Consider the following 26,991-nt stretch of genomic DNA (forward strand, 5'->3'; position numbering starts at 1 on the left):
GAGGGCACAGGAGGGGTGTCCTGGGAAGTGGGATTTTTAGGCTGTGAGAGCAAAGGCACTGTGCTCGTTGTGGGGCGTGTACTGCAGCATCATTGCACTTTAGGTGTTTAGTGAATTCTGTTTGTAAAAGTGGAGTCACTTCATCACATAAACTGCCTGTGGGGTTGAAAATGTGAGACCCTTGGATAGGGGAAATAGTTTTGTTGGAACCCCAATATTTTGCCCTCTTCATGAGAGAAAAAGCCTGTTTGAGGTAGGGTGGGAGGTGTTGCTGTTTGGCACCCATGCACGGTGCAATTAGAACTGACTTTACATGGCAGATGTGGAGCTCCTGTGCTGGGACAGAGCAGGAGCAGGGCTGGCTCTGCTGTACCCTGGAGCAGCTCCTGTCCCTGCCCCGAAGCAGTCCTGCCTTGGCAAGTCCTCCTTCTCCTGTCTCTCCTGTGAACCTCTCATGGACGATTGAGAGGCTCCTGGCACCTTGTGCAGTGCTGTCTTAATGTTGTCATTTTGTTAATGAGCGTCTGAAGAAGATGCTGGCTGGATCTGGGTGCAGGCGGGGACTGCTGATCCCTTGTGTTCTGCTTTGAACACTCAGGCACTGACAGGGAAGGAATGTCAGAGAATTTGCACCCGACAGGGTCTCCCTGGAGTGCTGCAATAGCTGGAGTTGAGTTCTGAAGCACCAAGAGAATTCCCTACAGAAACACATCACTCTTGCTGCTCTTGCTGCTGGAATAGCCCCTGGTTGGCATCCTGCATAGAGTCACTAAGAGGAGACCAAAGGTTGAAGATGCTTTTTTAGCTCTCTTGGCTCTTTACCCTGAGCTAAAAGCTTCAGGGTGGGGAGGAGGTGGTGGGTGCAGGCAGGTCGGGCAGGACGCTGGGCACTGGCCCTCCGGTGTGTGGTGGGGTGGCTGCCTTCCTGCCTTTCCTGCTCTTTGATGTGCTGCAGGGTATGCAATGAGCATCTGCCCTCTAAGAGAAAACAGATTTAGAGTTACAAAGTTCAAAAAAGAGGGAGCAATTTTGCTTAATCATTTTCACACAGATCCACAGGCATTTCTGTAAGAGCGAGCGGCATCTGGTTCAAGGGCAGCCTTGGCTGCTTTGAGCTCTCCTGCAGCTTCTGCAGTCTCAGGCAGAGATTGATGTTCCAGATGCTGTTCCCAGCAATTGGATCAATGACATGCTTATTCAGACTTTTCATTTTGTAAAGAAAAAAAAAGTAGATTATACTTTTTAAGATCATCTGAAGTATCAAGGATCTGTGAGCCTTTCTTTTTTTTTTTTTTTTTTTTTTTTTTAATCCCAGAGTAGGGCACTGCAAATTATTTCCGTATTTATGAAAACCACTCAGAAAGCAGAAGGAAGTGAGCTGCCTGCCTTGGTACCTTGGTTATTCTCCATTCCCTCCTTCCAGCTTCTAGTCATTGTAAGAAATACAGGATTTTTTTATTCTAACCTCAAAACATTCATTTCAAGGGGAAAGGACTTAAATGCAGTGATGCCCCACTGCCTGCAAGCTGTCCTGGTGCACGCTTTCTGGGCATCTCCAAACTTGTGTGTGTGTGAAAATTACTGAGCGACAGGGAAAGTGCTGGAAAGCTTTGGGGATTTGGTTTAAATCTTGATGAAATGCAGGGCCACTGCCTGGTCGGTTTGTCAGCTGCTGGCACCCTTTTGAGTTTGAGGTGGCTGCAAAAATGGCTGCTGTGAGTTTGCCGCTGTGGTTTGCCAAAAGCAGGCTTGTTTACCCGTTTCCAGCTATAGAGGTGTCAATGCTGCGTGCTGCAGGGAGCCTAGTGGTGGCTGCTGTGGTGTTTTGGAGTTGGAGAGGGCCTGGGAGAGACCAGTGTTGCTTGCCAAAGTCCCTGGATTTGGCAGGAGCTCTGTCTGTGTCACCACAGTGAGTCCCGTGGGAATATAGAGTCCTTGAGCACTGCACCAGCTCTCTCCTCTGCCTTGGCTGATGAGCTTTAATTACTGAGATCACAACTGCTGTGTTTTCCTTGGGATGCTATGGCTCCATTTGACTCCTGGCATACTCTTCAGCTGCCCTGGAGTGAGAGTTGCTGATGGTGATCTGTAGAAGCTGCTCGCCAAGAGAAGTAGCAGCATCTTGTCCATCTCAGGAAGCGTTTGGCTGGCTGCTGGGATGCACCCCGAAGCCCATGCTGGGCTTTCAACTGTGTGAGCATGTGGCATCTGAGCAGATCTGTGGGTCTTGGCCGGGGTAGATGTCGCAGGTTAATTTTTGCCTGTTTGGGGTCTGCATGCTGCATGAGATACGGAAAAAATTTCCACAAAGCAAACTGGGATTAAGCTGCAGAATTTGTTCTCATTAGTGTAAAATAAAATCTGGTGTTTCTGATGTCTCTAAGGAGAGAAGGAGTATTAACTCCTGGAGAATGTAACTGGAGGATACTTAAAAGGCAAATTGTTCACATACTTTCTTTAAAATTTGCATGAGTGTAGTAAAAGGTCATCCTAACTGCAGAGTCTCCTCAGATCCTCGCCTGCTGGTGGCTGATTGCAAGAGCCTGTTGCTAAGTGTTCCTGGAAACAGAATAAAGATGAAGCAAGATAATTGAACAAGAAGGAGGGGGGTGGGGGGAAAGCTTGGAGCTCACAGCCGAACCGCAGGGCTGCCAAACAAGATGAGTATGTTGGAGTTTGACTCGGTGGCTGCATTTAATCAGTTCTGACCCAGGGGTGGGGAAGGGGTGACCAAGCCTGAAACTTCGTGGCAGAACCTTGGAAAAAGCCACTTGGATGCAAGTGGATGATTTGCTTGCGTTTTGTGTGGCTCATCCAACTCCAAACATGTTGCTTCCTAGTGTTGAGGCTGGAGTGGGGATGAGAAGGCAGACCGTGCTTCCACAGTGCTTTGGGCTCTCTTCCTGGGTAAAATTTCTGTTCCTGCAGTGTAGATTTTGTTAGCCTGGGCTCTTCTCCTGAATGGTCAGTTATCACAGAAAACAATGGGATGAAAAAAGAACACAAACAAACAAATCCAGATCTTGATTAAGGCAGAAAGCCTTCAACTCCAGATGACTTGCAGGGTATTTTTCTGCCCATCTCAGGTCAAGCTCCGCTCTGAGGAAACAACTAATGGTTGTTTCCTATGTTGCAGAGTCAAATAAACCCCTGATGCAGCTCCTTTTTATTGCTGAAAAGACAAGGAAGCAAGGCTTCCTTCTTATCTTTGGGCTTTCTCTAGTTGAAGCGCTTGTAAAAGCACTAGACTTTATCCATCTCCATGGATCGATTTCCTGGAAACAGTTTTAATAACTGTTTCTGGAGTGGTTTTTATCATCCCAGAGCATTTCAGAAACCCTGAATATAGTAACAGTCACATCTGAGGAAGGTCGCTGCCAATGCACAGCAGTCTTCAGCATTTTATAAAAGAACAAATGATTGGCTCTTCCTTTTGCACAGAATCTCCCCTATTCTCATCAAAAAGACAAGGTAGTGCTCCCGCCACCCAGCCCTCCGCGTCACCTCCTGGTTCACCATCCGCTTGAAGCCTCGGTGGCAGAGCAGGCACCAGGCACCCTCGGCTCGCTGAAGGCTGCAGTCTCCAAGCCTCCCCCTCCAGCTGGGGCTGGCTGTCAGTGGAGGGAATTAATACGCCTCATCTTATCTGACATTCTGAATGCCCCTGTGGGATTTGCGTTGTCATCAGTTCCTGGCAGCAGCCTCTTGTTTGGCTGTGGCTGCCTTCGTGCCGTGCTCAAGGCTTGCTCGCACCAGGGGTCGGTCCTGCCTTCCCGGTGCTGTATTTCATCCATGTGCTGACTCATGGACACTTGTCCCTTTGAGAAACTATGTATTTTGGGACTTCCATCAGTCAAATCAGGAGGTAGCTGGAGCTTTTGACCTTGCTACTGATTTATCACCATCCCTGTTCATCTTTTTAATTGGTTCAGCAGTTGCAAGACACGCTGCTCAAACCCTAAAATAAGAAGAGGGAGCCCCAGCCTGCTGTCTCGTTCCTCCCCGGTCAGTGGCTCTGAGCTGGGGCCTCTTGTGTCTTGGTTTTGTGGGCCAGATCAGGTTCCCTCGCTTGTCCTGCACCTGGCCCACCATGTGTGCATGTTGTAAACCCCTCAGCTCTGTCTCCCTGGCCCCCTCCACGCTCACCCGGCACTGATTATCCCTCCTCTGCCTGTGTGCCCAGCCCATACCACGTCTCTGCTCCTGCCCGTGGCCCTCCTGATTTCCCTGTCCCTCTGCCTTCTCCTCGCAGCTAATGCCACCAGCTTTGCTGGAGCACAGCGCAATGGGACAGCCCCTCTGCGAAGGAGCAGTTGGGTGGGGAAATGGCTTCTCCAGCTTCCCGTCTGCTGGCTTGTGCTGCCATTGAGCTATTAGAACATCTGAGCTGTGGGCAGCTTTATTCTGCTCTGGTTTTTAATGTGTGCAGGTGATTAATTACGAACGTGCGATCCACAGTGGCTCAGTGTTGGGCAGGTTTATGTTGCCAGCCCTTGCAGCCTTTCTGCTGAGGGGCTGAGTGTCAGTTTGGGGAGCAGGAGGAGGAGGAGAGGTGCTCAGCAGGAGGGCATTTTCCAGGCAGCCTGACCCGTTACATCCATCCTGCCTGTGCCACGAGTCAGTCTGATGGTCTTCCCCACAGGGCACTGAGCTCTGGAGCTCAGCTGTGCTTGTGAAGTGTGTTAAGAGGACACGGAGGCTCTGAAAGCATGTTATCATCGAAAGCATGTTATCATCGGTGGTTTAGCCCAGAGCGGTTTTGGCGGTGGGATGTTTGCACAGGATAGACGTTATGGCTCCAGAGGAGAAGTCAAGCGCTGTGGCTGCACTGGGACAGCACAAGCTATGGGACCCCCTTCCACCCCGGGAGCCAGGGAGGAGTGGGATAACTCCAAGCTGTCACTGGTGGGGATTGCTCTTTGCAGCTGGAGCGAGAGCATTGGGGTCTGGTTGGCTCCCAGTGTATTTTGACCTCAGTGTGGTTATGGAGTGAATCTCGAGCTGCGCTGCCCTTCCAAGCTGTGAGCAGAGCCCATTGCCTGCCTTGTCTGCAAAGCTCAGAGCTGCCCCGGCAGCGTGGGCTGCTAGCAGACATCGGGGCTGTGGTTACGACCTTTCTAGCTCTGCAGCTGTGTAACCTTTGCGTGAAAATCCTTCTTGGGCTGCAAATCAGTAGTGCTTGCCAGACTGAGATTCGACACCGTCGGCTCTGAGACACTGAGGTGGATGCAGCTACAGGGAGGGCCACACCAACCAGTGCACCCTCTCCTGAGATCAACTGGAACAACTGGAGGAAAGCAGTTGCTTTTAAGTAGTTTGAGTGTTTGCAGCGATGCAAGTGCTGTGTTGAGAGGAGGTTTTTGTAACGAAGTGTCAGCAGTGATGCTCTGGATGAGCTATTGCATTTCAAAAGATGCTGTATAACCAGAGCAGGTTTCCCTTCAGTGGGTGCATCAGCAGCAGTGGGCACAAGAGGGTATCTGCAGATGTCTCGGTCGTTTTGCAAAGGTCTCCCATTTTGCTGGTCTGGGGGATGTCCTGGGGAGGTCACTGTTCACAAGGCTCTTGGTGCCATGGCATCCTGAAGCCCTCACTCCCCTGAGTGAATTACAGTGCTAACAAATACTCTATTGTTTTCCAGTATTTTGTTGGTTTGATTGTGTAAGGTTCCCTCTCGGATTAAATGCTGAAAACAAAACAGAAACCACACTAATACCTCATTGTATGGATTAAACAAACAAAAAATCCCAATTTCCCTACAGATTTAAAAGGCTTTTGTGTTTGGTGGGAACTCTGTCTAAACTCGGAGCTTTTCCGAAGTGTTTTTTTCTTAATGACCTGGGCTTGCAAGGCGTTTGACCTCGAGATTACTACCAGCGCTCGATGCCAGCTCCCTTTGAGTGAACAGTAGCAGCAAAAGCAAAGGCAGCGGGCGGGAAACCCAGGCTGTAATGTGCGGCGGTTCTGGCAGCCGTCCTGCTGCCAATGACAGATGAGACTTGGGACCAGGAGAGACCCTGAACTTCAATTCAGCGTCCCAGACTGCCACCCCACCCCTCGCCTTTCCTATAAACAGATGGAAAAATATCCCTTCCCCATAGAAGGAGAGAGATTATTATTTTTACTTATTACCTTTGTGTTTACATAGCTATTTCTTACTCAGTGCTAGTCATTTGGGGGTATAATTTATAGGGGCCATATATGATACACTTCTACATGTGTCTTAAATTTTTCCCACAAACACTTTAACTCCCTCCGTCCTCACTGCTTTTTATGCATTTGTCTTGCTGTCTTACCTACCAGGAAGGCATGAAAAAATGCCTGTGAAAACAGGTAACAGAAGGTGGGTTCAAAGTGGTGGCAGGCCCTCTGGGTTCTCTACTCATTTTTGTGGTAACACTGTGCTCCCATTCTTCTGGGGGTAAAGAGAGAGTGCTTGGCTCAAAGAAGAAATTCAGGGAGAAAAATGGTTTATGAAATATCTTGAGATGCTCACATACAATCTTCGTTTTAAAGCAAGGCATATGTGTAGAGGAAAAAAAGCATTTCTTAGAAACACATGGAGGTGTATTTCCTAGTGCTGGGTATGATGCTGTATCCTTAAATTCTGCGTTGTCGTTGAGCTGTTGAATGCAATTTGAAGAACATCTGGAAAAAAAGATGTTTATAAAAGACGTTCTTGTAATGTTGATAGACCAGCCTGTCTTATAGCATCCTCCCTGCATGATTTGCTGCCTGTGGTGTTACCTGTATGTTTAGACAAATGCTACTTTGCCCTAGTCCTGGGATCAAATCGAGCCCCCATCCCAGTGTCTCTTTGAAACTTGTACGTGTAAAACAGCTAGGCCACCTCTCATGTTTGCTCTAGGCCCTGGGGCTTTCCTCTCCATAGATCATGTTAACCGCTCTTCAGTTCTACTCAAATTAAATGTTTTCCTATCAGATGTGGGCTGTGGAGTATCCAGCCTGTCAGCCTGTGTGTGCGTCAGAAGGAGAGGAGGCAGCTTGTGCTGTGAGCCGGGCGCATGTGCCAGCCATATGCTGCTTTGCCCTCAAATAAAATGCTCAGCTCGCAGTCCGTTGGATGACTTAGCCTGGGAAATTGCAAAGAGCAATGGTGCCAGTGCTGAGCGATGAGGGCAGTAAGAGCAAGAATATGGGAGCAAGTGAGAGAGCCAGGACGTGAGGTTGGGCTGGCCCGGGTCCCTCACCCCAGGGCTTTGGCTATGGAGCTCCTCGGGGGAACAAAGGGTAGCCCTCCGCTGGCAGCTGCCTTGCCAGAAAACCCTGCGGAGAGGATTTCCTTCCGCTTCAGCTCCAAAGCTTTTGCCGTTGTGTTTCGTGGTTGGAAGAACAAAAGCCCTGGGTTGCAAGCTAGCTCCTGCCAGGGTCTCCCCTGCCCCCCCGCCGGCTGCGGGGCAATGCAGGCGGCCACGCTGGACCATGCTGTGCCAGTCTCCCACCATGGAGCCACAGCGAGAAGATGGAGGTGAGAAGCCGGACTTTTGCTTTGCTTTTTTTCTTTTTTGCTCGCACTGAGTCATATGGCTGGTGACTGGTGGGGGGAACATCCACAGCAGGTGCTTCCAGGCTGACTGCTGGGGGAAACCGGTCCTTTTAAAACTTCTAAAATCCTTAGTTAAAACTGGGCTTTTTTCCGTCGTGGACAATGTGAGGACAGAGTGGAACAATAACGCAGTGGCCCCAGCTGCCCACTGGTCTGTATGCACCAGCAGCCCTCATGCCCTGCACTGTCGGTCTCAGCCGTTCACATCAATCTTCTTTATTGCAATTCCAAATCCTCCCTCCTCAGCTCATTAACGTTCTCAGAGCAGACATCTCTCTCACCATTGTATTTTGTAATTAGATTTTGATTTGCTTTCAGAGAGAAACAGCAGCACAACAGACATTAATTTATCCCAAGCCTCTCTCGGTCTCCTCTGTGTCACAAGGTCAGACCTTGGCGTGCAGCATCTGCCCTTGGTGCTTCCCCCCTCTGCTTGGCTCCATGTTGTTCCTGCACCCTGTCCCCTTCTGCTGAGGGGGTTCCCTTCTGCACAAAAGGAAAGGAGCAGTGAGAGAGGGTTGGGAGAGGAGCTTTTGCCCAAGCTGAGATTGAATCAAAGGGACAGGCGTGAACTGGATTTAAATCGACGGGGCGAGGGAGCAGCTTGTTGTTCTGCAGCCCCATGCCTGTTGTCTGAAGAGCCTGGGTGGCCCCTGGTGCTTGTAAACCCTTTAAGGCACGATGTAAAAGCCGCAGTTTAACATTGCGAGCAGGCGAGGACAGAGAGGTCCCCTGCAGTGCCAGACTGTGGGAGCAGAGCGGTGGCGATGGCCGTGGCTGTCTCGCCAGCCCAGAGCCGCTCCGTGCGGCAGAGCTGGAGGCATGGCTGGGCAATGGGCTCTGCCAGTCCTCACAGCTCTGGCCCAAGGGCGCTTTTCCACTTGGGTGCTGCTTTGTGTTCCTCAGACTTCATGTTTCAGCCTATGGCTCTCGAAGGAGACGCTGGCAAGAGGTAAGCTTATGTCTGTAATGGAAGCCCCGCAGTGCTCTTGCATGGGCATTCGTGGGGCTGTTGGAAAAGTGGGGTCTAACCAACACCTCGCCAGAGAAATTGCCCAGACCCTGGGGGTGTTGCCATCAAGGGTGGATTTTTTAGAAGAAAAATGGCCTTGCATTTCATTAGTGGAAAGCAGCAGCCATCCACATTAGGAACATGTTCATTATTGTTGAGGGATCTACCTTAGAGTTTCTAAACCAGCCGTGGCTGTTGCTGGTCAGGGTAGAAGTGTGGGCTGCAAGAGCAACAAAGGCAGTGTCTGCCCTGCTACTGGTATGGGCAGGTGCCTCTGAAACCTGTTTCTCCTGGGCAGAGGCATCTCCGTGTCCTGTGAAAGATGGAGGTGTGAGAGCGTTTACAGCTTAAGTTCACACAACAGCAGAGAAACGCAGCCCCTGACGAGGACGGGAGGACCGCTTTCCCACTGGCCGGGGCTCATTTCACTGCAAGTAGTTATGCTTTATCTTTGCCAGCATTAACTGCTGTATGCAGCTCAGGATTTATGTTAGTAAGTGAATGCGACCAGGGCTGATAAATCAGTCAGCACAACCAAAAATAGCGCCTGGCAGCTGTTGGAAGTAGGGGATCCCTTCCCCACCAGTACGCGCAGAGCAGGAGGGGATTTAATCTACCCTGGCTGGGTGGCAGCCCTGCGCAGAAACAGCCGTGGGCTGCTGGGGAGACCTCTCGTCTGACACCTTTATCTGGAAAAATTACTGTGGCTGTCTGCAAACTTCTCTCCAACATGCATCTCAGCCAGGCATTTCCCAGTCACCAGGGTGGGGGAAGTAACAGAGCCAGCTGCCAGTGTGGAGAGCAGCTTTATGACTGCTGCTGAGTGCTGCTGCATGGCGTGACGTCTTGGGATTGCCTCAGACCTCAATTAATAAGTGATCATTTTAAAGCCTCTCGTGGCGGGTTGTGGATGGACTTGCAGAGGGAGCCCAGCCCTGCGGTTTCCAGGTCCTCCAGGACAGTGTGGTGATGCTTTGTATAGGGATAAGGTTACCAGAGGAATCTGGTGACTCTGGTTTTTCCACTGGACTGCTGTACTTAACCACCTGCACAGGAGCCAGAGACGTTTCTGTAAAGCTGATCAGCCTGTACAGCGTCTTGCGGGGGCTGTATTTTCTTGCTCCTTCTCCAGTGGGCGTCCTGGGGTGAGTATTGAATTTAGCAGGCATGCGGCCTGAACCAGGAGTGAAGGGCACTCAGAGAGGATCAGCTGCTTTTTGGCTGAATAGCCTGTAGATTATTTCCACATCTGTGTTAGCTTTGGCTTGATCCCACAGATTTGCAACAGCTGTTGGGAAGTGGAGCAGAGATCCCCTCTTTAAATGGATGATCAAATCCTCAGAGCGTGGAGTATGTTATTTCTATGTCATCCTCTTCAGGGCAGGAAAAACAGCTTTTAAAAGTTGCTGAGGCAGCACTCTGCCCTGCTGCCTGAACTATCATCCCATCATCCTGTGGTTTCAGAGCAAGTTATGATTTGTTTTGCACATCCCACACCCTGCCCACCACGGACTCCTTTGCAAGGTGTGCAGCTGTGCTGGTACTTGTACACGGGATGCCTTTTTTCTCCTGGGCTCCCCTTCCTGTGTGGACCACAACCATATGCTGAGTGGGACCAAGGAGGAACTCATCTCCTTTCCAGAACCTGTGCATGTGCAAATCTTCAGCATTTTACCCCAAGAAAGACTTAACTGGTGCAACAGTTTGCCACAAGACGGGTTAGGTCATCCTGGTGTCCGGAGGCTGTAGGTGGAGATCAGATGTCTTTGCTGGAAGTTGCAGTTCAGCTGTGAAATCATGGTGTGTTGTGGGAATCCCATGGTGAGCTATTTTACCCAAAAAGCCCAGCTAAAATGAACCAGCCCATTTCCTAGCTAGGTTCTGCTCTTTCAGGTCAGACCTGCAGTAAAGGGAACCATCAGGCTTCCTTCAGAACTGTCTGACAGGCTTTGGACAGCTGAGTCTGGCTGAAGAGAGCCAGAGCGGTGGGAATGGTGGTGGATCCTGGCACTCAGCCTGCAGCGCATGCGTTTCTTGTTCCCCATCAGCTTTCCTAGCGCACAGCAGAATCATCAGACCAAAGTGCTCCCACTTGAAACAGCACATTCATGTACTTTTTGACGCAGACAGCAAAATTGGTATGGTTAGCGCATCAAGACCACTAATTCAATCCAATTCAAGCCTTTTATAACCGGCCTTAAAATGGCAACCCAGTTCCAGTTGTCTTACGTGCAGTGGTCATGTTACTTCGTTGGTGTTGTATGATGGGTTTCAGTGATAACCCAGGCAGGAAACACTGCAAATAGTAAGTGCTGCTCAGTGTGTATGAAGCTCTGACAGTTTTGCTGTGACCTGAGATGGTGAGTTGTGGTGTCTGGGAGCTGCAGCTTTTGCACAGATGTAAGGTAAAACCTTGCAATTTTGGTTGCTTGTTCTCATTCACCCAAGGTGTGACTGAGCATGACATGACACTCATTGGGTTCAAGTCTTGGAGCCCAGTGATGGATGCGTGCCCCCAGCAGCAGCAGATGTCACATTGACCTTTTTTGATGTTTTTTGACCCTTTCAAGACACACGTAGCTTCCTGCTTGTTTGAGGCTTTCTCCTGTGGACCCTCAATGATGAGTTAGAAGTGGCAACCCTCCATTTCATGGGGACAGAGTGTCTGCATTGTAGGTTACCAGCCAAGAGCACTCCCTGCAGTTTGGATGGCTTACATATCCCGAGAAGAACCAGGGGCAGATGTTGGCAAGAGCTGCTTTGCCTGCTGGACCTCACAGACTGCCTGGAGCCAGCCATGTGCTGCTCCAGTGCTTCCAGTGAGTGAGTTGGGTTTGGTCTTACCTCCTTACCTGGGATGTCCCAGCGCCGTCCCTCTGAGCACAGCGAGTCGATGCAGCCTCTTGGCTCTGAAGCGCAGACCCTGCTGCTTCCCCAGCCAAGCAAAACTGCCATGACCTGCCGTAGTGCCCCAGGGGAGCTGCTGCCCTTATACAAAGGACTTGGCAAAATGAAGTGTAATGTAAGCAACTATTTAAATAGAACGATCCAATTGATAGTTGTAATTTCCTCATTGTTTGCAACACTCTCTTAAATGCCTGTGATCCTTACAAAGAGCTTTTCCGCACCCTTTAAACTTCACAGAAATATATTTTACCTTCTGTGGTTTGATCGTACTTGTTGTGAGGGGGCTGGTTTGCATTTAGTATGATTCCTTTTTATTTTTCACGCCCAAGGCCATTTGGTTTGTGAATCGGCATTGTGAATGATGTGAGTAAGTCGGCTTGTCCCAAGAAATAAGTCTACTGGAAATTGAAGGCTGGTGGGCAGGACACAAAACCTTGCCTCTGTCTAGGTCCTGGCAGATAGAGGTTAATGAAGTCTTCCTAGATCAGTGGTGATGCTTTCCTTCAGAACAAAGAGCATTTTGCAAACACCCCCTTGCAAGCAGGCTGACTCCTGTCACTCATCCAGATACATCTTCTATAAAAAGGTGCTGGAAGAAACACTTAATACAGTGACATTAAAACCTGAATGTGGATGTGACTTTCCCTCAGCTAGATCTCTGGTGAGATCTGCACATCGCATCTCATTCCTGCCCTCATTGCCTCATCCCCGGATCATTCCCATCTCAGGAAATGGGATTGCCCCTATTCGGAAGTCAGGAATGGCGTGGCCTCTTTCTCTGGAAAAACACCCAGGTCCAGTTTCTACATGAGATACTGATGGAAGCAGCATCATGTTGTGTAAGGCTTTCTCCAGCTCTTGTGCTCGAAGCCTTGCTAGTGCTGGGTGGGATTCTTGATGGGTCCCCTCCTCCCCTTCTCCCGTGGCTGGGTTTTATTCTCCAAGCCCATGCGAACTGTAAACACGCAGAGCTTGAGGGGCTTTGCAGAGCAGAGCTTGACGTTAGGGGAAGGTGGTGATTCATTTCCTTCCCCTCTGGCTCTCAGCTATGGTTTGGCTTTTCTGTAAGAGTTTGATAATTCACCACTGAACTGTTTAGGTTGAAGTGCTTGGAGAAATGTAAGGAAATGTGGTGATCACAGCAACTCCTCTGTGCACGGTGGGGAGACCAGCTCCTCCAGCCACAGCCAGCCCACACCTGCAGGCTGGGCCGTGCCAGCAGCTGTCGTCGTCTTATTCCTCCCCATCCCAGTGAGCTTCTGTACATGGGTTAAGCTCCAAATTATCCTGTGCCAGAAGCATATGCTTAGAAATGTCAAGCCAGGACCATGTGACACCCAGGGCACTCAGTCATTGGCATGGTGTGGAGCTGAGCTCGCTGCAAAATATAATGACCAGCAGACAGCAACATCTAGACCAGGACATCCAAAACGTGGTCACTGCAGCTTGCATGGCTTCTGCCCATTGCAGTACAGGGTAGATGTGCTGGGCTGTGTGGCCCCCAGGCTGATGTCAAACCCGTGAATCAGCTCCTGGGGACAAACCCGGGAAGCCCCAGTTGCAGAAGAATTGTGTTTCTGTGTGTTGGCCTTGTTTTCAGCGTGGCTGCGTCTTGGCAGGGATTGCTGGTTTGTTTAATGAATGTTGAGAAAGGAGGGGAGGAAACAGCCAGGGAAGCATTACAAATTGCTTCAGAGAAGTGGCATTAAAAGTATTTACGCTTACCACGTCTTCTAAACAAAGACCTCAAAGTATGGTAAATATTATCTTCATTTTACTTGCAAAGAGGCAAAGGCAGCAGGAGGAGAAGCTTTACCTGCACTCACAGGCAAGCCTGCAGCAGGTGTGAGACAAACAGTGGTCTCACCTGTGGTACCAAGGGGATGGTGTTGATGGTGTGGGTCTGTGAAGGTGCTGGAGGTCCAGACTGGCCCAGAAGCTCTGAAGGGATGCTCTCATGTGCCTTCACATGCATTGCTTGAAGCCCCAGCTCTGTTTTTCGCTTAGCTCTGACTTCTGGTCTGAAAGATGCTAATGCTCCAAAATCTTCCTTTTCACACCATGAAGTTCACCTTTCTCCTCTCCTTTCCCAATCTCTTTTATAGCTGAAGCTGTGGAACAAGTACAGAGTCTCCAACATTCCTTCCCTAATATTTATTGATGCCTCCACCGGGAAGGTGGTTTGCAGGAATGGCCTCCTGGTCATCCGAGACGACCCAGAAGGTAAGACTTGGAGTCCTGTGTGCCATACAGACATGGGCACACAGCCGCCTTTTCATTTCAGTTCATTCTGAATTGCTGTGGAGGGGGGAAAAAAACCCAAACAAACAACTATTGTCATACTTAACTAATAGAGGCACTGTATTATTTTCAGCATAAAATTTTCTGCATCATTCCTGCCAGATCTTGTGTTTTGGTTTTGCTTGTTGAAAAGAACAAAGATTTCCCCTCCAGGACTTTTGTCTGGAGTGCTAATGAGGAAAAAGTTAGACTAACTGAAAAACTAAGTTTGGATTTTTCCCCAGTGGAGCCACATGGACAGACAGACTGAGAGTCCAGGCTTCCCGTACCTTGGGAGTAAAATCCTTCCAAAATACTGAGTGGGACTTTATCGCTGACATCACACTGTTAGGATAATGAATTCCCCATTTTTTACAAATGCAACAGAAGAATGCTGCCGTTCTTGGTTTCTGAGGTTTACTGTGCTGGGGGTTAATGTTAAATCCATCTTCTTCCAATTTGCAAAAACCAAATTGAGCAAAACATGTGCCCTTTACTTGTAGACCATGCAGACCTGTCATTCAACAGCTGTAGTCTGTCCATGCATGGCTTGTCGATTCTTCATGCAGCTGATACTGAGTGTGGTGACTGAGGCTTTAATTCAGGTGGCAGGAACTGTACAGCAAGTACACGTTGTGGCCTGAGCCATCTGTGATGTTTCCTCCTCTCTGGCTGAATACGTAAATTGATTGCTCGGGATGCTGGTAGCAGATGATTCAGGACACATGTTTGTGTGTACACACACATGCTTGCTTTGGGGTGCAGAGGGTTAGTGTAAGTTTAGTTTTATAAATATATATAAAAGTACATATAAACCCCATGTTTTTTATATATATAAGATTTTATAAATAAATATGTGCATATATATTTATAAATACATGGTTAGTATCAGTATAAGGCAAATAGTCGGATTGCATTCCTGAGCACATACCACCTTGCCCTCTGTTGTGAAAATAAATGTTGTTGATAAGGAAAAGATGCCTTATCAGTCACAAAACCAGAGCAGGCTTTGTCAAGCTGAAAGTGCTGCAACTCGGGCTCAGGTGCAGCATACCTGTGAGAAGGAGGTGTCCCTGGCTGCGGAACAGAGCTCAGCTTCCTTGGCTCGGTGGTGCCAGTGGAGTTGCTCTGCATCCCCCTTGGGTGGGGATAAACCCCGGTGGGATTCCTCAGGTAGGACCCCCTGTATCTTCGCAGAAGGTGGGATGGTTTTTTTAGTGAAACATTTTGAAACTTGTAAAAGCTGTGTGTGCCTGTTGCTGGTTTGTGTCTTCTTTGCAACCCCATCCCGACCTCTCCCCAGGTCTGGAGTTCCCCTGGGGGCCAAAACCCTTCAGTGAAGTTGTTGCTGGGCCTCTGCTAAGGAACAATGGCCAGACACTAGACAGCAAGGCCCTGGAGGGTTCTCATGTTGGTGTCTATTTCTCTGCACACTGGGTGAGTAATTGGTGCTTTGCAGGGTAGTTGGAGTGAACTTGGGTACTCTGGGGGTCCCCCTGCAGCTCTTGCTGCAGAGCTCTGTGGGAGAGCACAGGCCAGTTGGTGTTGAAGCAGTTAAGATTCTCTGGTCATTCTGGAAGAAGCCACAGCGTTGCAGTGGCCTGTTATCCTCAACTAGCCCTTACAGAAGGGGAAGAGTGGTCAGATTTTAAAAATGGAAGAGATTTTGTTGGCAACTTATGGGCCATAAGCCCCAGTCATGTTCAGGGCTGCTGCTCAGCACACCAGCAAAAATGAGGTGACGTCTCTTTATCGTCACTAGGTCATCTGGACCTGCTGGGTATGGCCCTGGCCCTGTGGAGGAGACAATGTCCTTATGTATGTGTTGTGTTTTGCAGTGCCCACCATGCCGAAGCCTCACAAGGGTCCTGGTGGAGTCCTACCGGAAAATCAAGGAGGCAGGCCAGAAGTTTGAGATACTCTTTGTTAGTGCAGACAGGTAAGGAGGCACTAACACCCTGTGCAGACAGAGCTGGCTGCCCCCAAGCTGGGAAGCCGTGAGCATTGCTGGTTTGATTTGAGGAGGAAATCTGATTTGGGGTGGAGCAGGTTGGCTCTGGTATCAGCAGGGCCACCCAAGTCCTTTGCCCTCTGCCGAGCAGCAAAGTGCAAAGGGGGGCTGGCAAAGGCAGCAGTGGGGCAATAGTAGGCACTTGCTCTGGGGGAGCTCTGTATTTTGCTTTGCAGCTCCTGGGTCTGAGATCTGAAGGCTGCTCAAGCCGCTGCTGTTACCATGAGTTGACTTTCCTGTGCCCTGGCGTGTTTGAAATATTTTATTGGGAAAAAAATGCATGACAAACCTCTTCTTGAGGGACTGGGGGCTTTAAATTTGGTCTGGCTCTCCCCAGGTTGTGTCTGCCAGCAGCCCGTACCAGTGGGCTTTGGTAGAAGGGATAAAGGGGTTTTCAGGCCAGGTTTTTAATGAGAAGAAGAAAGAGTGTGGCAGGCAGAGGGGCTGTACTCTGGATTCTATGCCCTGTTCCCCTTGCACAGGTCAGAGGACTCCTTCAAGCAGTATTTCAGTGAGATGCCCTGGGTAGCTGTGCCATATGCTGATGAGGCCAGACGGTCACGCCTGAATCGACTCTATGGCATACAAGGTAGGAAAGGCCACAGTGATGCACAGCTCCCCTTTCTCCTCCTCTTGCTGAATATTTGTAATGTCTCCTCTTGTTTAACTAAAACAAGAAAACAGCAAAGCAAAGCGCAGTGCCCCAGGCAGAGCAGCTTCATGTTTCTGCTCTCCACAAACTCACATTCCTACCACCTGCCAGGCAGGCTGTTAGTTGAAACAGGACTTCCATAAACAACCTAATTCTTCCTGGAAACTTGGAAGCTGTTTTTGGCTTGGATGTTTTTTGCCTAATTACTGATTTATTTATTTTGCTTTTTCTTGAAGGTTTAGATTTCATTTTCTTGCTGTTTTATGTAGCGCAAAGGCAGGCCATCGTTCTCTGCAGAGGCTGAGGAAGATGGCATCTGGTTTATGTTAGTGACATGAATTACAGAAGAGTGTGTGTTTGATGTAAACCATGGCTTTGCTTTTACTGTACAGGCCAGTGCCAGAATTCCAGCAGCCCCGGCTGCTCATAGAGACAGGGGAGAGACTCTGTCTGTCTGGGTGGCTTTAAAGAGTCACAAAGATGATAAAAGCTCACAGCAGCCCTCCTGGGGACTGGCACCTTGTTCCTGCAGGGGCCAGACTGCAGCATAGAGACATGCAAGGTGACTAGCTCATAAGGAGGTCTTATGTATGTACATATAGTTTCTCCCTGTGGTTAAAGGGTCTTGCTGCAGCGTGCCTGTTTCTCATCTGTTTCTGTCTGATGGCCGTCAGGTGGGTGCGGGCTGGCAGGCTGTTAACACAATCTGCAGGGAAGGAGGAGTGTTGCCGAAGGTGGCTGAGGGCTTGGGCAGAGTGGCAGGAGAAATAATCCCTCCTTGGGGTCCTCTCCAAACACCCCTTCTGGCATGAGTTCAGGTGCTGTCACTCAGCTCTGTTCCCTGACCTTAAACCAAGAACAACCATTTGCCTGCTTTAAATAGCCATCAGTTTGCTGCTTAATTACCTTCCCACGAGGCAGGAGCTTTCCAAATTCATCCGTCTTTTCCCCGGCCTGCTCACAGACCTCTCCAGTGCTGGTTTCGGCTGAGCACTGCAGGACTGCTGCCAGTTTCACTGGGACTTTTTGTAAATAAGGTGTCCAGACATGGATACTTGAGCAGCAGGCATGCTGTAGCCCGGGAAACGGTGACAACAGCTTTCCCTCTAACTCCAGCCACTGGTTCCTTAAATGTCTCTCGTCACTGTGTTCTGACCTGAAAATAAAAGTATTTGTTGTTCCCCTGCACCCTGACCCCTTCCTCTGCCAGGGTATTACCCAGGGTAATTATATCCCATATTACCCCCTGCATTTCAGCTGCTCTCCCAGGGACACTGACCCTGGGATTTAGGCATGTTTGAGTGCAAACCCTTCTGCTTACCTATCATGGTTTTCCTGTAAAGTGGGAACTTCTCCACAAGGATGAACTGCGATCCCAAAGTCGTGTGGGAATGTGCAGGCAGGCTAATTTGCACCCTGTGCAGGAGGCGTTGCTGTCCCGCCTGCCTTCCCACCTGTGTGCCATGGGCTTTGCAAGGCTGGGCTGGGCTCTCTTTCCCCACCGTGCTCTGGGGTGGAGCAGGGTGCTGGGTCACCGGTAAACGAGGGAGAGGGCTGGAGGTGAACCCTTGTGCTGTTCCCAGGGACTCCAGGTTGTTGTTGACCCCTGTGCAGCCAGCGAATTGGAATCCTGTGTGCAGACTTTGAGGTTGCCTGCTTGTTTGCAGTCAGGCTTTTGCAGCAAGCTGCTGCACCAGCTGTAAGGAAGGCTTTCTGCAAAGAAAGCTCGTGTTGTGGTCTGAGCTCATCACCACTGGTGGTTATTCCACCTAAATGAAAAATCAGACCCATATAACCTCATCTGCCTTTCCCCAGATGCATGGCTCTGATGCTGCCAAGCATCTTCAAAGCCCCCTTTGGAGTTGCACCTATGCACCAGCAAAAGAAAGCACGTAGCCCACTCAGTGTCCAGGTTACCATCCTGGTGGTGCCTTGGATTGTGAGCACAGCATGCATATGGGGTGGTTTTTTCCACTGGTTTTTGTAAGGCCAGGAGCTGAAACAACAGAAGAGCTTGTCTTTCCTGACGGCTTTAAGTTTCTGTGGTGGAAAGCAGCAAGACAGTCAAATCTCTTGTTGTTTTAGTCCTGTGTTGGCCCCTACAGCATTCAAAAACTCAGTATAAAATGTAAGTTGAGTTATTGGTCTTTATTTGGGTTTACTTGAATGCCTCTATTCATAACGTATATGCAGTCACTGTGCTGCTGTACTGTACCCACCTATATTAAATTGCTTCTGGGTGCAGCACTATCTTGAGAAAGAGTCATGTTTGTGTTGTGGCTGCTTAGAAGTAATTCTGTTATGCAGGCAGCTCCCAGTCTGTGTGGTCCTGCCTTAGGTGAAATCCCCTGAGTTAGGTCTCCTGATGGAATGGGGAGCAGTGATGAATTTTGTGCTTAGATAGGAATCTCCCCTTGTTGTTCTGTATCTTACGAGACCTTTTGGGTTCCTGAATATTCGCTGTGGACTCCGTGGCATCTCTTTGGGATTTGCAGTCCCTTGGGGGAACTTCCAAAAACTGTTGTTTTCTCCCTACCCCAATGCTTTAGCCCAGACACTTGCAGGTCACTCCCACAGCCCAGCTACTGGGAGCAGCCTGTAAGTCACTGTTATGGGAAGCTTCTTCCATAAGGTTTCTGGAGCTTTCTTCTGAAGGGCTGAAAGAGCAGCAGTAAAACCCACCACACAACCTGCGGTTGGTGTATTCTGAGTGTTTGCTTCATGTTGATTTTGATTACTCACCAAACAGACTTAATGCAGATGAGATTTCCATGTCAGATATAGGTTTTAATATGTAAATAGGTAGATGTGTTGCCAGGTTCTGTAATAAATCATTTGGCCCCTCTGTTTTCATAAAATGCTAGCCCCATGGGAACCAAATCCATTTTCTAATGCATAAAATCAAACTGAGCTTGTCTATGCTAATTCTTATCCAAGCTTATACAATATTCATTGTGGAGTGTCTGATCTGTGATTCTTCTTGATAAGTAAATTCTGGTGTTATAACTCAGGGAAATTACCAAAGCCCCCAAAAGGCACTAAAATAACAAATAGTGACTGGGATGAGCAGGGAGCGGGGCACCGAGGGGAAAGTATCGGGGTTAGCAGGTGTGAATTAGGTTAAGGATGGTTCCCCTGGTCCTGCTGGTCTGTCCCCCATGCAAAGAGAACGTGTTTGCTAGGGGAGCAGTAACTGGGTTCACCTGGGAAGACAAGGCTGATCCTATGGGATGCCACTGTGAGCCTGGTAAGGCTGTGTCCTAACCCCAGGGATGTGGGCAGGGATGTGCAGGAAGGAGCTGAGCAAGGCAGCGATGCTCAGCACCGGGAGCACATGGGTTGCTTCAGCTTTCACCGGGCAGGTCCAGAAAGGAAGCCAGAGCTTGGTGGCTGGTGAGAAACCTCTGGTGCAGGGTAAAAGGTGCAGGAATTGGCCTAGCATGTGTCACATACCTCCTAACAGATTGAAAACCCAGCCCCACGCTTTTTGATGTCTTACTTACATTTGCAGAACGTGCTAAACCCAGAATGAATTATCTTAAAGACTCCTTGTTTTCTTGAGTCTGTTTTGTATTCACAGTTGGAGGTTTTAGTGGCTGGATGCTTTGGGGTGTGTGTCCGCATATGCAAATCAGGTAAAGTCAGAATACTTTGAATAGTGGATGAAGTCCCTGATAGCTGTGGGATCGCACTCACAGATCTGTGTCTAAATTAGGCCCTTAATTTTTCCAGATCAGCAAAGCTTGTTTGAAATCTCTGTCTTGGTATATGCTGCATCGTTCAGGCTGAGTGGCGACAGGGTACCAAGCTGAACCCACATTCCTTGCCTGTCTCTCATGTATAAAGCAGGTCTGGAGAGGATGGAAAAACAGGCATGTGGGACAGGTTTGGGAATCACAAATGGATAAAGATCCAGATTATGCGGGATACTGATCACTGTGTGCCTTCTGTTGGCTTCAGTAGTACTTTGTGCCTTGGAGGGTAGAGCCAGAGTGAGATTTCCCAATTCCTTACAGTCTGTTTAACCCATCCCTGCCCTAGAGCTATTTTGAATACCAGCAGGTAATGAATAAGCCTTTTTGTGATACAAAATGGTTTTCTTGGCATACCCTTAGGATTTGCAAGCCCAGTTATTGGGCCGGTTCCTGCGCTGCTGCTCTTGCACCAGCCGGGTGCTCACAGCCCCAGTGAACCAGCAGGAATGCAAGGACCCTGCTGGGCTGGAATGAGGGGAATGCAGCCACTCGCCTGGACCTGCAGGCAGGCGTGGGACAGACAGATGGCCATGTATTTCCTAGAGACATGCCTTGAATTCAGAGGGCGTGTGAGTAACCCACTGTGGTACAAACATGGGAGCACAGTGCCAGGAGTTTGGCAAGGGCAAGCATGCTGGGTCCCCCCTGCTCAGAGAATGTCTCTGCAGGGTATTGCTAATGAATGAGCTTTAAAATGAGCTGTAGCATGAGGGCAGGAGGATCTGAGTTGCCTCGGTTTGCTGATCGTGGTTTGGGGGATGTTGCTGGGTGAAGCAGGAGGTGCTAGATAGTGAGCAGATTGAAGCCCAGGTGATGAGAAGCAGACAGCAGCACCTGGCACTAGCATTGGTCACTTCACTCATCACTTGGGACCTGATCCCAAACTGTCCCCTCTTCCTTCCTTGTGGGATGTTTCTTTGTCTCCTCAATGAGAGAGGAATGGTGTGCTTTCCAGATGAAGTCACCAACGTGAGCCACTCCTGTTGACTTGACCCAGACTGTTTTGTGGCAGCAAAGCCTCACCGGTGCATTATCAGATGGGATGGTCGCCAGCTGGTGTCCACCCTGCCCCACTGACAGCCCAGCCACATTAGAATAGGTGACTTGTGCTAAATCTCTGCTGCAAGTGTGTTTGCCTCCCTTACAGAGGCTTCTTCTTTATAACTGGCCTTTCCAGCCCCGTAGCTCAGGGCAGAATGCTGCTTTGTCCCAAGGGCCAGAACCTCATCCAGTGTCCCCCAGTCCCTGGTCCTGCCCAGTGCAACGATCCAGTAGACTCTGGACATTCTTGCACAGCTTCATTAGTCTCAGGAGGGATGTGTTGTGGCAGATTACTGTCCCTCTTCATATTGAGGGACATACTTAACTGATTATCTCTTGGTTTATTTATTTTTTCCCCCAAATGAAGCAAAATGCACATCTTCCTTCCTTTCCCAAGGGTCCAAATTGCAGAAGGAAATAACTCTGGACCTCCGTCCCGTGGGCAGGAGGCCGCCTGCTTGGTGCTGTGCCAGGGCTGGCAGAGGTGTGTTGTGCTGAGTAACGAGCATCTCCAGGCCCCAGGTGGGGAAACAAAGCTGATTTCATGCTTGAGATCCACAAGCCAGTACCAGTGTGCAAGCAAGTCTCCTCTTCCCCGCATGCTGTTCCCTGACAGACCCAGACTTGCCTCCACCCCAGCCTCAGCACGGCAGTCTGCTGTGCTCCTTGAGGGTATCCCAGGGGGGCTGAGGGCAGGGTTGCTCTGCCACAGTAGTATTACTTGTAGCTGTAGTTCAGTCCTGCAGGATTTGGAAACTGGCAGCTGGGTGTGGAGGGCAGCCTCGACAGTAAGACCCCACACCACAGCCACTGCCAGTAAGGCGGGTGCCAGCTTCATTTGTGTGTGTTTTAGCCATGTGGCAAAGTCTGATTGGCATTAATTTATATGATCGGTATGATCCTGCTCCATCTCTGCTTGCAGAGGCGTAGGTATTGGCTTTTCCCAGGGGTGAGCCGTGCCCCTGCGCACTAAATCCCTGTGGTTAGTGCTGTGTGGCTGCCACTCAGCCCAGGGGCCTTTCCCCCACCGGCAGTGTTGGGTGCCTCACCAGGCTGGGGTGGTGTGAAACAGTGTCCGAAGCAGGTAATAATGCTCATGACTCACCAGACACATCCCTGTGCTCTGGAAATGGCTGGGCAATTGGCGCTGAGTGCTGGAGGGGTGCGGGGGTTCATGGGAGAGATTGTGGCTGCTAAAATATATTCTGGGAAGGAACACACCCTGCTTCCTGGCTGCCGTTGTCTGTGGTCCACCCTGCAAAAAGGTTTGCATGTGTTCCTGTGAACCGGGGACTGGGCTCTTCCAACGGCAGGCGCATCTCAGTGCTGGGGTGGTGGTGCCTGTGGGGCAGCGCTGCCCTGCCTCCTGCGCAGGGGGCATGTCTGTCTGGCAGTTTGCAAGAGGTTCTTGCAAGGAGGGTCCCTGTGTTGGTGGTGTTTGTATCTGGGAGCGCCAGATGGCAGTGACCCCTGCCTGCACTCGGGCAGGGAGAGGCAGGCAATGCCAGAGCCTGTCTCTCAGCTTCCTGCTCTGCCTGCTGAATTACAGCGCTCTGCTAGGACAGAAACAGGATCCAGGGGCCCCGATTCCTACACCGTGAGCGAGCTGTGGAGAGGTAGCATGCTCGCTGGGCTGCTGCCAGAGCTGGAGGCGATAGGAAAAGGCCTTTCTCCCCACGCCCTGTCGCTGGCTGATTTGCGCTTTGGCTGATCCCCCCTGTTTTTTTTCCGTTGCAGGCATCCCGACTCTCATCGTCCTGGACTCCAAGGGAGACGTGATCACGCGGCAGGGGCGGGTGGAGGTGCTGAACGATATTGAATGCCATGAGTTCCCCTGGCACCCCAAGCCCGTGCTGGAGCTGACAGACTCCAATGCTGTGCAGCTTAATGAGGGCCCCTGCCTCGTTCTCTTTGTAGGTATGGAGCATTGCTGCTTGGAAAGCAGAGCCTGTGCTTGGGATGGGGGCTGGGCTACCTGCCAGCTCGGCTAGAACTGGCCACGGGGCTGAGAACCTGCGTCTGGTGGTAACACTGCCTGTGGGAAGGGGCATCAGCCCATTCCATCACTGAGAGCAGTGCTATGCGCTCACGTGTCCGGAGAGGCCGTAGGGAGAGAGAGGTCCCTGTGGAGTCCCCCAAAGGATTTAAGGGGGCTGACAGACTTGAAGCCTTGTCCGTACCAGAGAAATGGGCTCCTGTGGGTCGCAGAGGTTTACCAGAGCCTGCCTGTGCCCACGCGTCTCCCACCCAGCGACTTGAGGGCTACAATGGCGTAACAATTTGCAGTGGAGAGGAGCTATTGTATCAAAGATGCTTTAGTGGCAGCTGTGGAGAGGAATGCTGATCGTGCTGGGAAGTACGAGAAATACACTGTCATGGCCAGTGGTGGTGGAGACGGGAAAAGCTTTCTAGAGCAGGGACTTCAGGCACACGTGATATTCCAGAGGAGGCAGAGGAAGCATCTCTGGGAGAGATTACAGCTCTGTGCTGGAAACGGCAGCTCAGGGCTTGAATCCCTAGGCTGAGCAGGGCTGTGGCCGTCAGAGAAATCTCTTTAGCGCTCAGCTTGTCTGTGGGTATTCCCCTGTGGGGCACTGGCTGCAGGACAGGGCAGGCTTTTCCCCAAAATTCCTGTCCCTCTTCCATTGCTAACCCACATGGGAAGCTCCCTGCTGTTGGAAAGAGGCCTAGAGCTCATCTGAAGCACAGCTGGCTTGTTCCTCTTTGCTTCCCTGCCAGCAATGGATGGACAGTTAAATCAGGCGAGGGCCATAGCCAGGATGAGCTGCATTGCAGGCTGAGCCCCTGGCGGGTGGCAGAGGGGTGTGCACAGCATCCAGGGGAGCGAGCCGAGGGGTCCTGGGCTCTTGGGGGGAGTGCGGCTGTTCCATGAGTGCTCTGTGGAGCTGTGGTGGGAGTTGACTGAAGAAGCCCTTCATGCCCCGAGCCTGCTGGTGTTGTGTAGGGGGCCTGGGCCAGGGCAGGGCTCATGGCCTGCTTCCTCACATGTCCTTTGTGAGCAGCACACCCTTCTCTGCAGCACTGATAACATGGCTCTCACTCTCTTCCTTTCTTCCCTTTCAGATTTCCTTTTGACCCTGATTATTTATTCAGCAGAGCCCAGCAGGGGATGTGAGCGCAGAGCCAAAAATGCTCTCCTCACGCGGGGAGGACTGGCTGGCCACACCAAGCATGATTGATAGGGGCTGGCGCTGCAGGCCTCTGGAAAGAGTTATTTTTATCTTGCTCCGAGCAAAGTTTGTCTATCACCTTGCTGCAAACAGCTCGTCAGGAGAGCGCTGTTGGGCTGGCAGCGGGGGCTCTCACTCACACTTGAGGGGATGCGTGGCCTCGGTGAAACCTGCTGGTGATATGCTGGAGCAGAGGTGAAGCTGGTGCTGCAGGCACTGGGGATGAGGGCTCCTGGCCAGCCTGTGTCCTGCTGGGAGACACACCCCCAGCAGACTGGTGTCTGTGCTGCATGGGCAGCAATGCCCCCAGGAGAGGGTAGGTGCAGGAGATGGCAGGCTTAGCCAGTGCTAGTTGTGAATAAATCCCAACCGGTCTACATCCTTCCCGGGAGAGCTTAGGGCTGGGTTAGCCAGAGTGTGCAGGGCTGCCTGGAGTGCTGCCAGCAGCGGCTGTTTGTGTAAGAATCAATCCCTGCAGACACCCCACAACTCTATGTATTTATCACCGTCATGCACGCAGGACAGACCCTGAAATCCAGCGTGCAGTGTCTCTGGCATTGCCTGCTTTGCTTGGAGAAGCCAGAGAGGAGGACAGGGACGAGTGGAGCAAGGGCAGAGAGCGCTTCAGGCATGGGCATTGCCAGTCCCAGCTGGGGGCTGGACCAGCTGTGTCAGGTGGTTACACAGGGGACCACGAGAGCTGCACAAGCTGGGAGACCAGGGGCCTCTTTTCTGCTGCCTTACTTATTATTTTTTTTTTTAAATGCTAAAAGTTGTCCCTGAATTGAAATCATTTCATCTCGATGCTGTTCAAGGACGCAGTCTCTCCTCTTTCCAGCTCAGTATTTGAACTTCAGTGGTGGCTGGTGTTTGATTGATGTTGCCATCTCTTTCTACTCTACCTCTGTCAAATCAAAGCTGCCTTCACAGTGCTGCTGCCGCAGAGACTCAAGCAGAAAAGCTGCTGAGCAGCCGTCCCGAGGCGGAGGGATGGTGGGTGGCGGGCAGGGGTGGCAGGCAGCCTCAGATCAGTGCATTTGTTTGGTCTTCAAAACATGCTGATGCTTCTCAAACTGCAAAGCAGCTTTTTTGCGCCTGTTTGTCCCTGTGCTTCAGCAACGGCACCAGGGAGTGAGCAGTGAAGTATTTGGGGAGCAGGAGCTGCTCTTCTGTTACATGTTTCCCTGTCTCACATAAAAAGCACATTTCAGCTGCTCCCTAATTGCTACAGAGCCGTGGGGCTTTGAAGTTTGTGCTGCACATCCAGGCTCTGGTTTCCTGCGTGGTGGTGCTGTGGGATAGAGCTGCCAGCGCCCGGCCGGTTTTCATCCGTTTGATCCTAACCTCCTTTTTGCCTTGCCTCTTTTGTTTTGTCTCCCCACCTCTGTGCCCTGCAGATTCAGAGGATGATGGAGAGTCGGAGGCAGCGAAACAACTGATTCAACCCATAGCTGAAAAAATCATTGCCAAGTACAAAGCCAAAGAAGAGGAGGCACCATTGCTCTTCTTTGTGGCAGGCGAGGTAAGCAAGAGGAGAGCGCAGAGCTGTGTCTTTGTACGAGGACTGAGCTGGGCTGGGTACTGCTGTCACCATTGTTCAGATGGGTAAACTGAGGCACTGAGCTACTGCAGCTAGTCAGGGACCATGGAGCAAACCCAGACCCGAGTCCTGGCTCAGTCCCCCGCTCTCATTGCTGGATATTACTTCTGGCAAAGGGGTCCCAGCCACGTTTGCTCAGAGGTGGAAAAGCTTGACAGCGAGTGTGGGAGCTGTTGGGGATGGGCAGAGCGGGGGTGGGGGAGGTGGGAGAGAGCAGGATCTGCCGAGCTGGGGCTGCCAGCCCCATGCTGCCCTGCCTGCTGCCCCCACAAACCCTGAGAGGCTGTGCAGGTAGGAAAGCTGGCTGGGCAGGGGGAAAGGAGCCAGGGTTTGGGTTTCAGCCTGGCCCAGCTGGTGCTGCCCTCACTCAGGTGCTGCTGCCTTCCTTCCCATGCTGGGAAGAGGGCAGGTACTGGTGCTCCAGCCTCTTCCCTAAGGGGTGCCTGCAAGAGGCAGCCCGATACTGCTGGCTGGGGTGATGCCAGACAAAACTGCCCCTGGGAGAGGGCAGGAGCTGCTGGGGTGGCACGGGGCTGTGTGTTCCCCCTGCTGGCTGCAGCATGGGCATCCCAGCTCCGCTCTGCCCTGCCCTGGGTCTTGGCAGGGACATGTCACTGCTTGCCTGTTGCCCTGTGAAACGAGGGTTGTTTCCTGAGCTGGCCACACTGTTGGTGGCTGGGATGGTATTTAGGGCATGTGCAGGCTGTGGTGCTCAGAGCCAGGGATCTGCTGGAGAAAATGGGGAACGGGGCTTCAGGTGCTTTGCGCTGCTGCTGGCTTGCAAATGAGGAAGGTTTTGTATAAGGGTCAAAAAAGCTGCCAGCCCCTCCCCAGGCCTGCAGTTCTTCTCCCAAGGCACTGCTCAGGGCCTGGGCAGGTGACAGTCACTGCATGGCCGTGCGCCTGCTCTGTCCCTGCACGCTCACGTCACAGCCGCAGTGTGCCGTGAGTGGGGCCCTCCGGAGCTGCCCTGCG

At 51.0% G+C, this 26,991-nt stretch overlaps 1 protein-coding gene across 2 annotated transcripts in view; it reads left to right on the top strand.

The window, feature by feature from the left end:
• Nucleotides 1-26,991, top strand: part of NXN (nucleoredoxin) — a 54,045-nt gene that overhangs the window by 24,338 nt on the left and 2,716 nt on the right. The window contains exons 1-7 of one of the 2 annotated variants that reach the window (XM_014280332.3): nt 7,340-7,489; nt 13,592-13,709; nt 15,070-15,203; nt 15,605-15,705; nt 16,260-16,366; nt 22,963-23,142; nt 25,814-25,938. In XM_014280332.3, the coding sequence (XP_014135807.1) occupies nt 7,484-7,489; nt 13,592-13,709; nt 15,070-15,203; nt 15,605-15,705; nt 16,260-16,366; nt 22,963-23,142; nt 25,814-25,938 (771 nt within the window). In that variant the 5' untranslated portion in view covers nt 7,340-7,483. Of the gene's footprint in view, nt 1-7,339; nt 7,490-13,591; nt 13,710-15,069; nt 15,204-15,604; nt 15,706-16,259; nt 16,367-22,962; nt 23,143-25,813; nt 25,939-26,991 lie in introns of those variants that run through there. The other variant, XM_055718869.1, reaches the window with a different exon arrangement.

This window comes from Falco cherrug, chromosome 1 (assembly GCF_023634085.1).
Source record: "Falco cherrug isolate bFalChe1 chromosome 1, bFalChe1.pri, whole genome shotgun sequence".
Classification (NCBI taxonomy): domain Eukaryota; kingdom Metazoa; phylum Chordata; class Aves; order Falconiformes; family Falconidae; genus Falco; species Falco cherrug.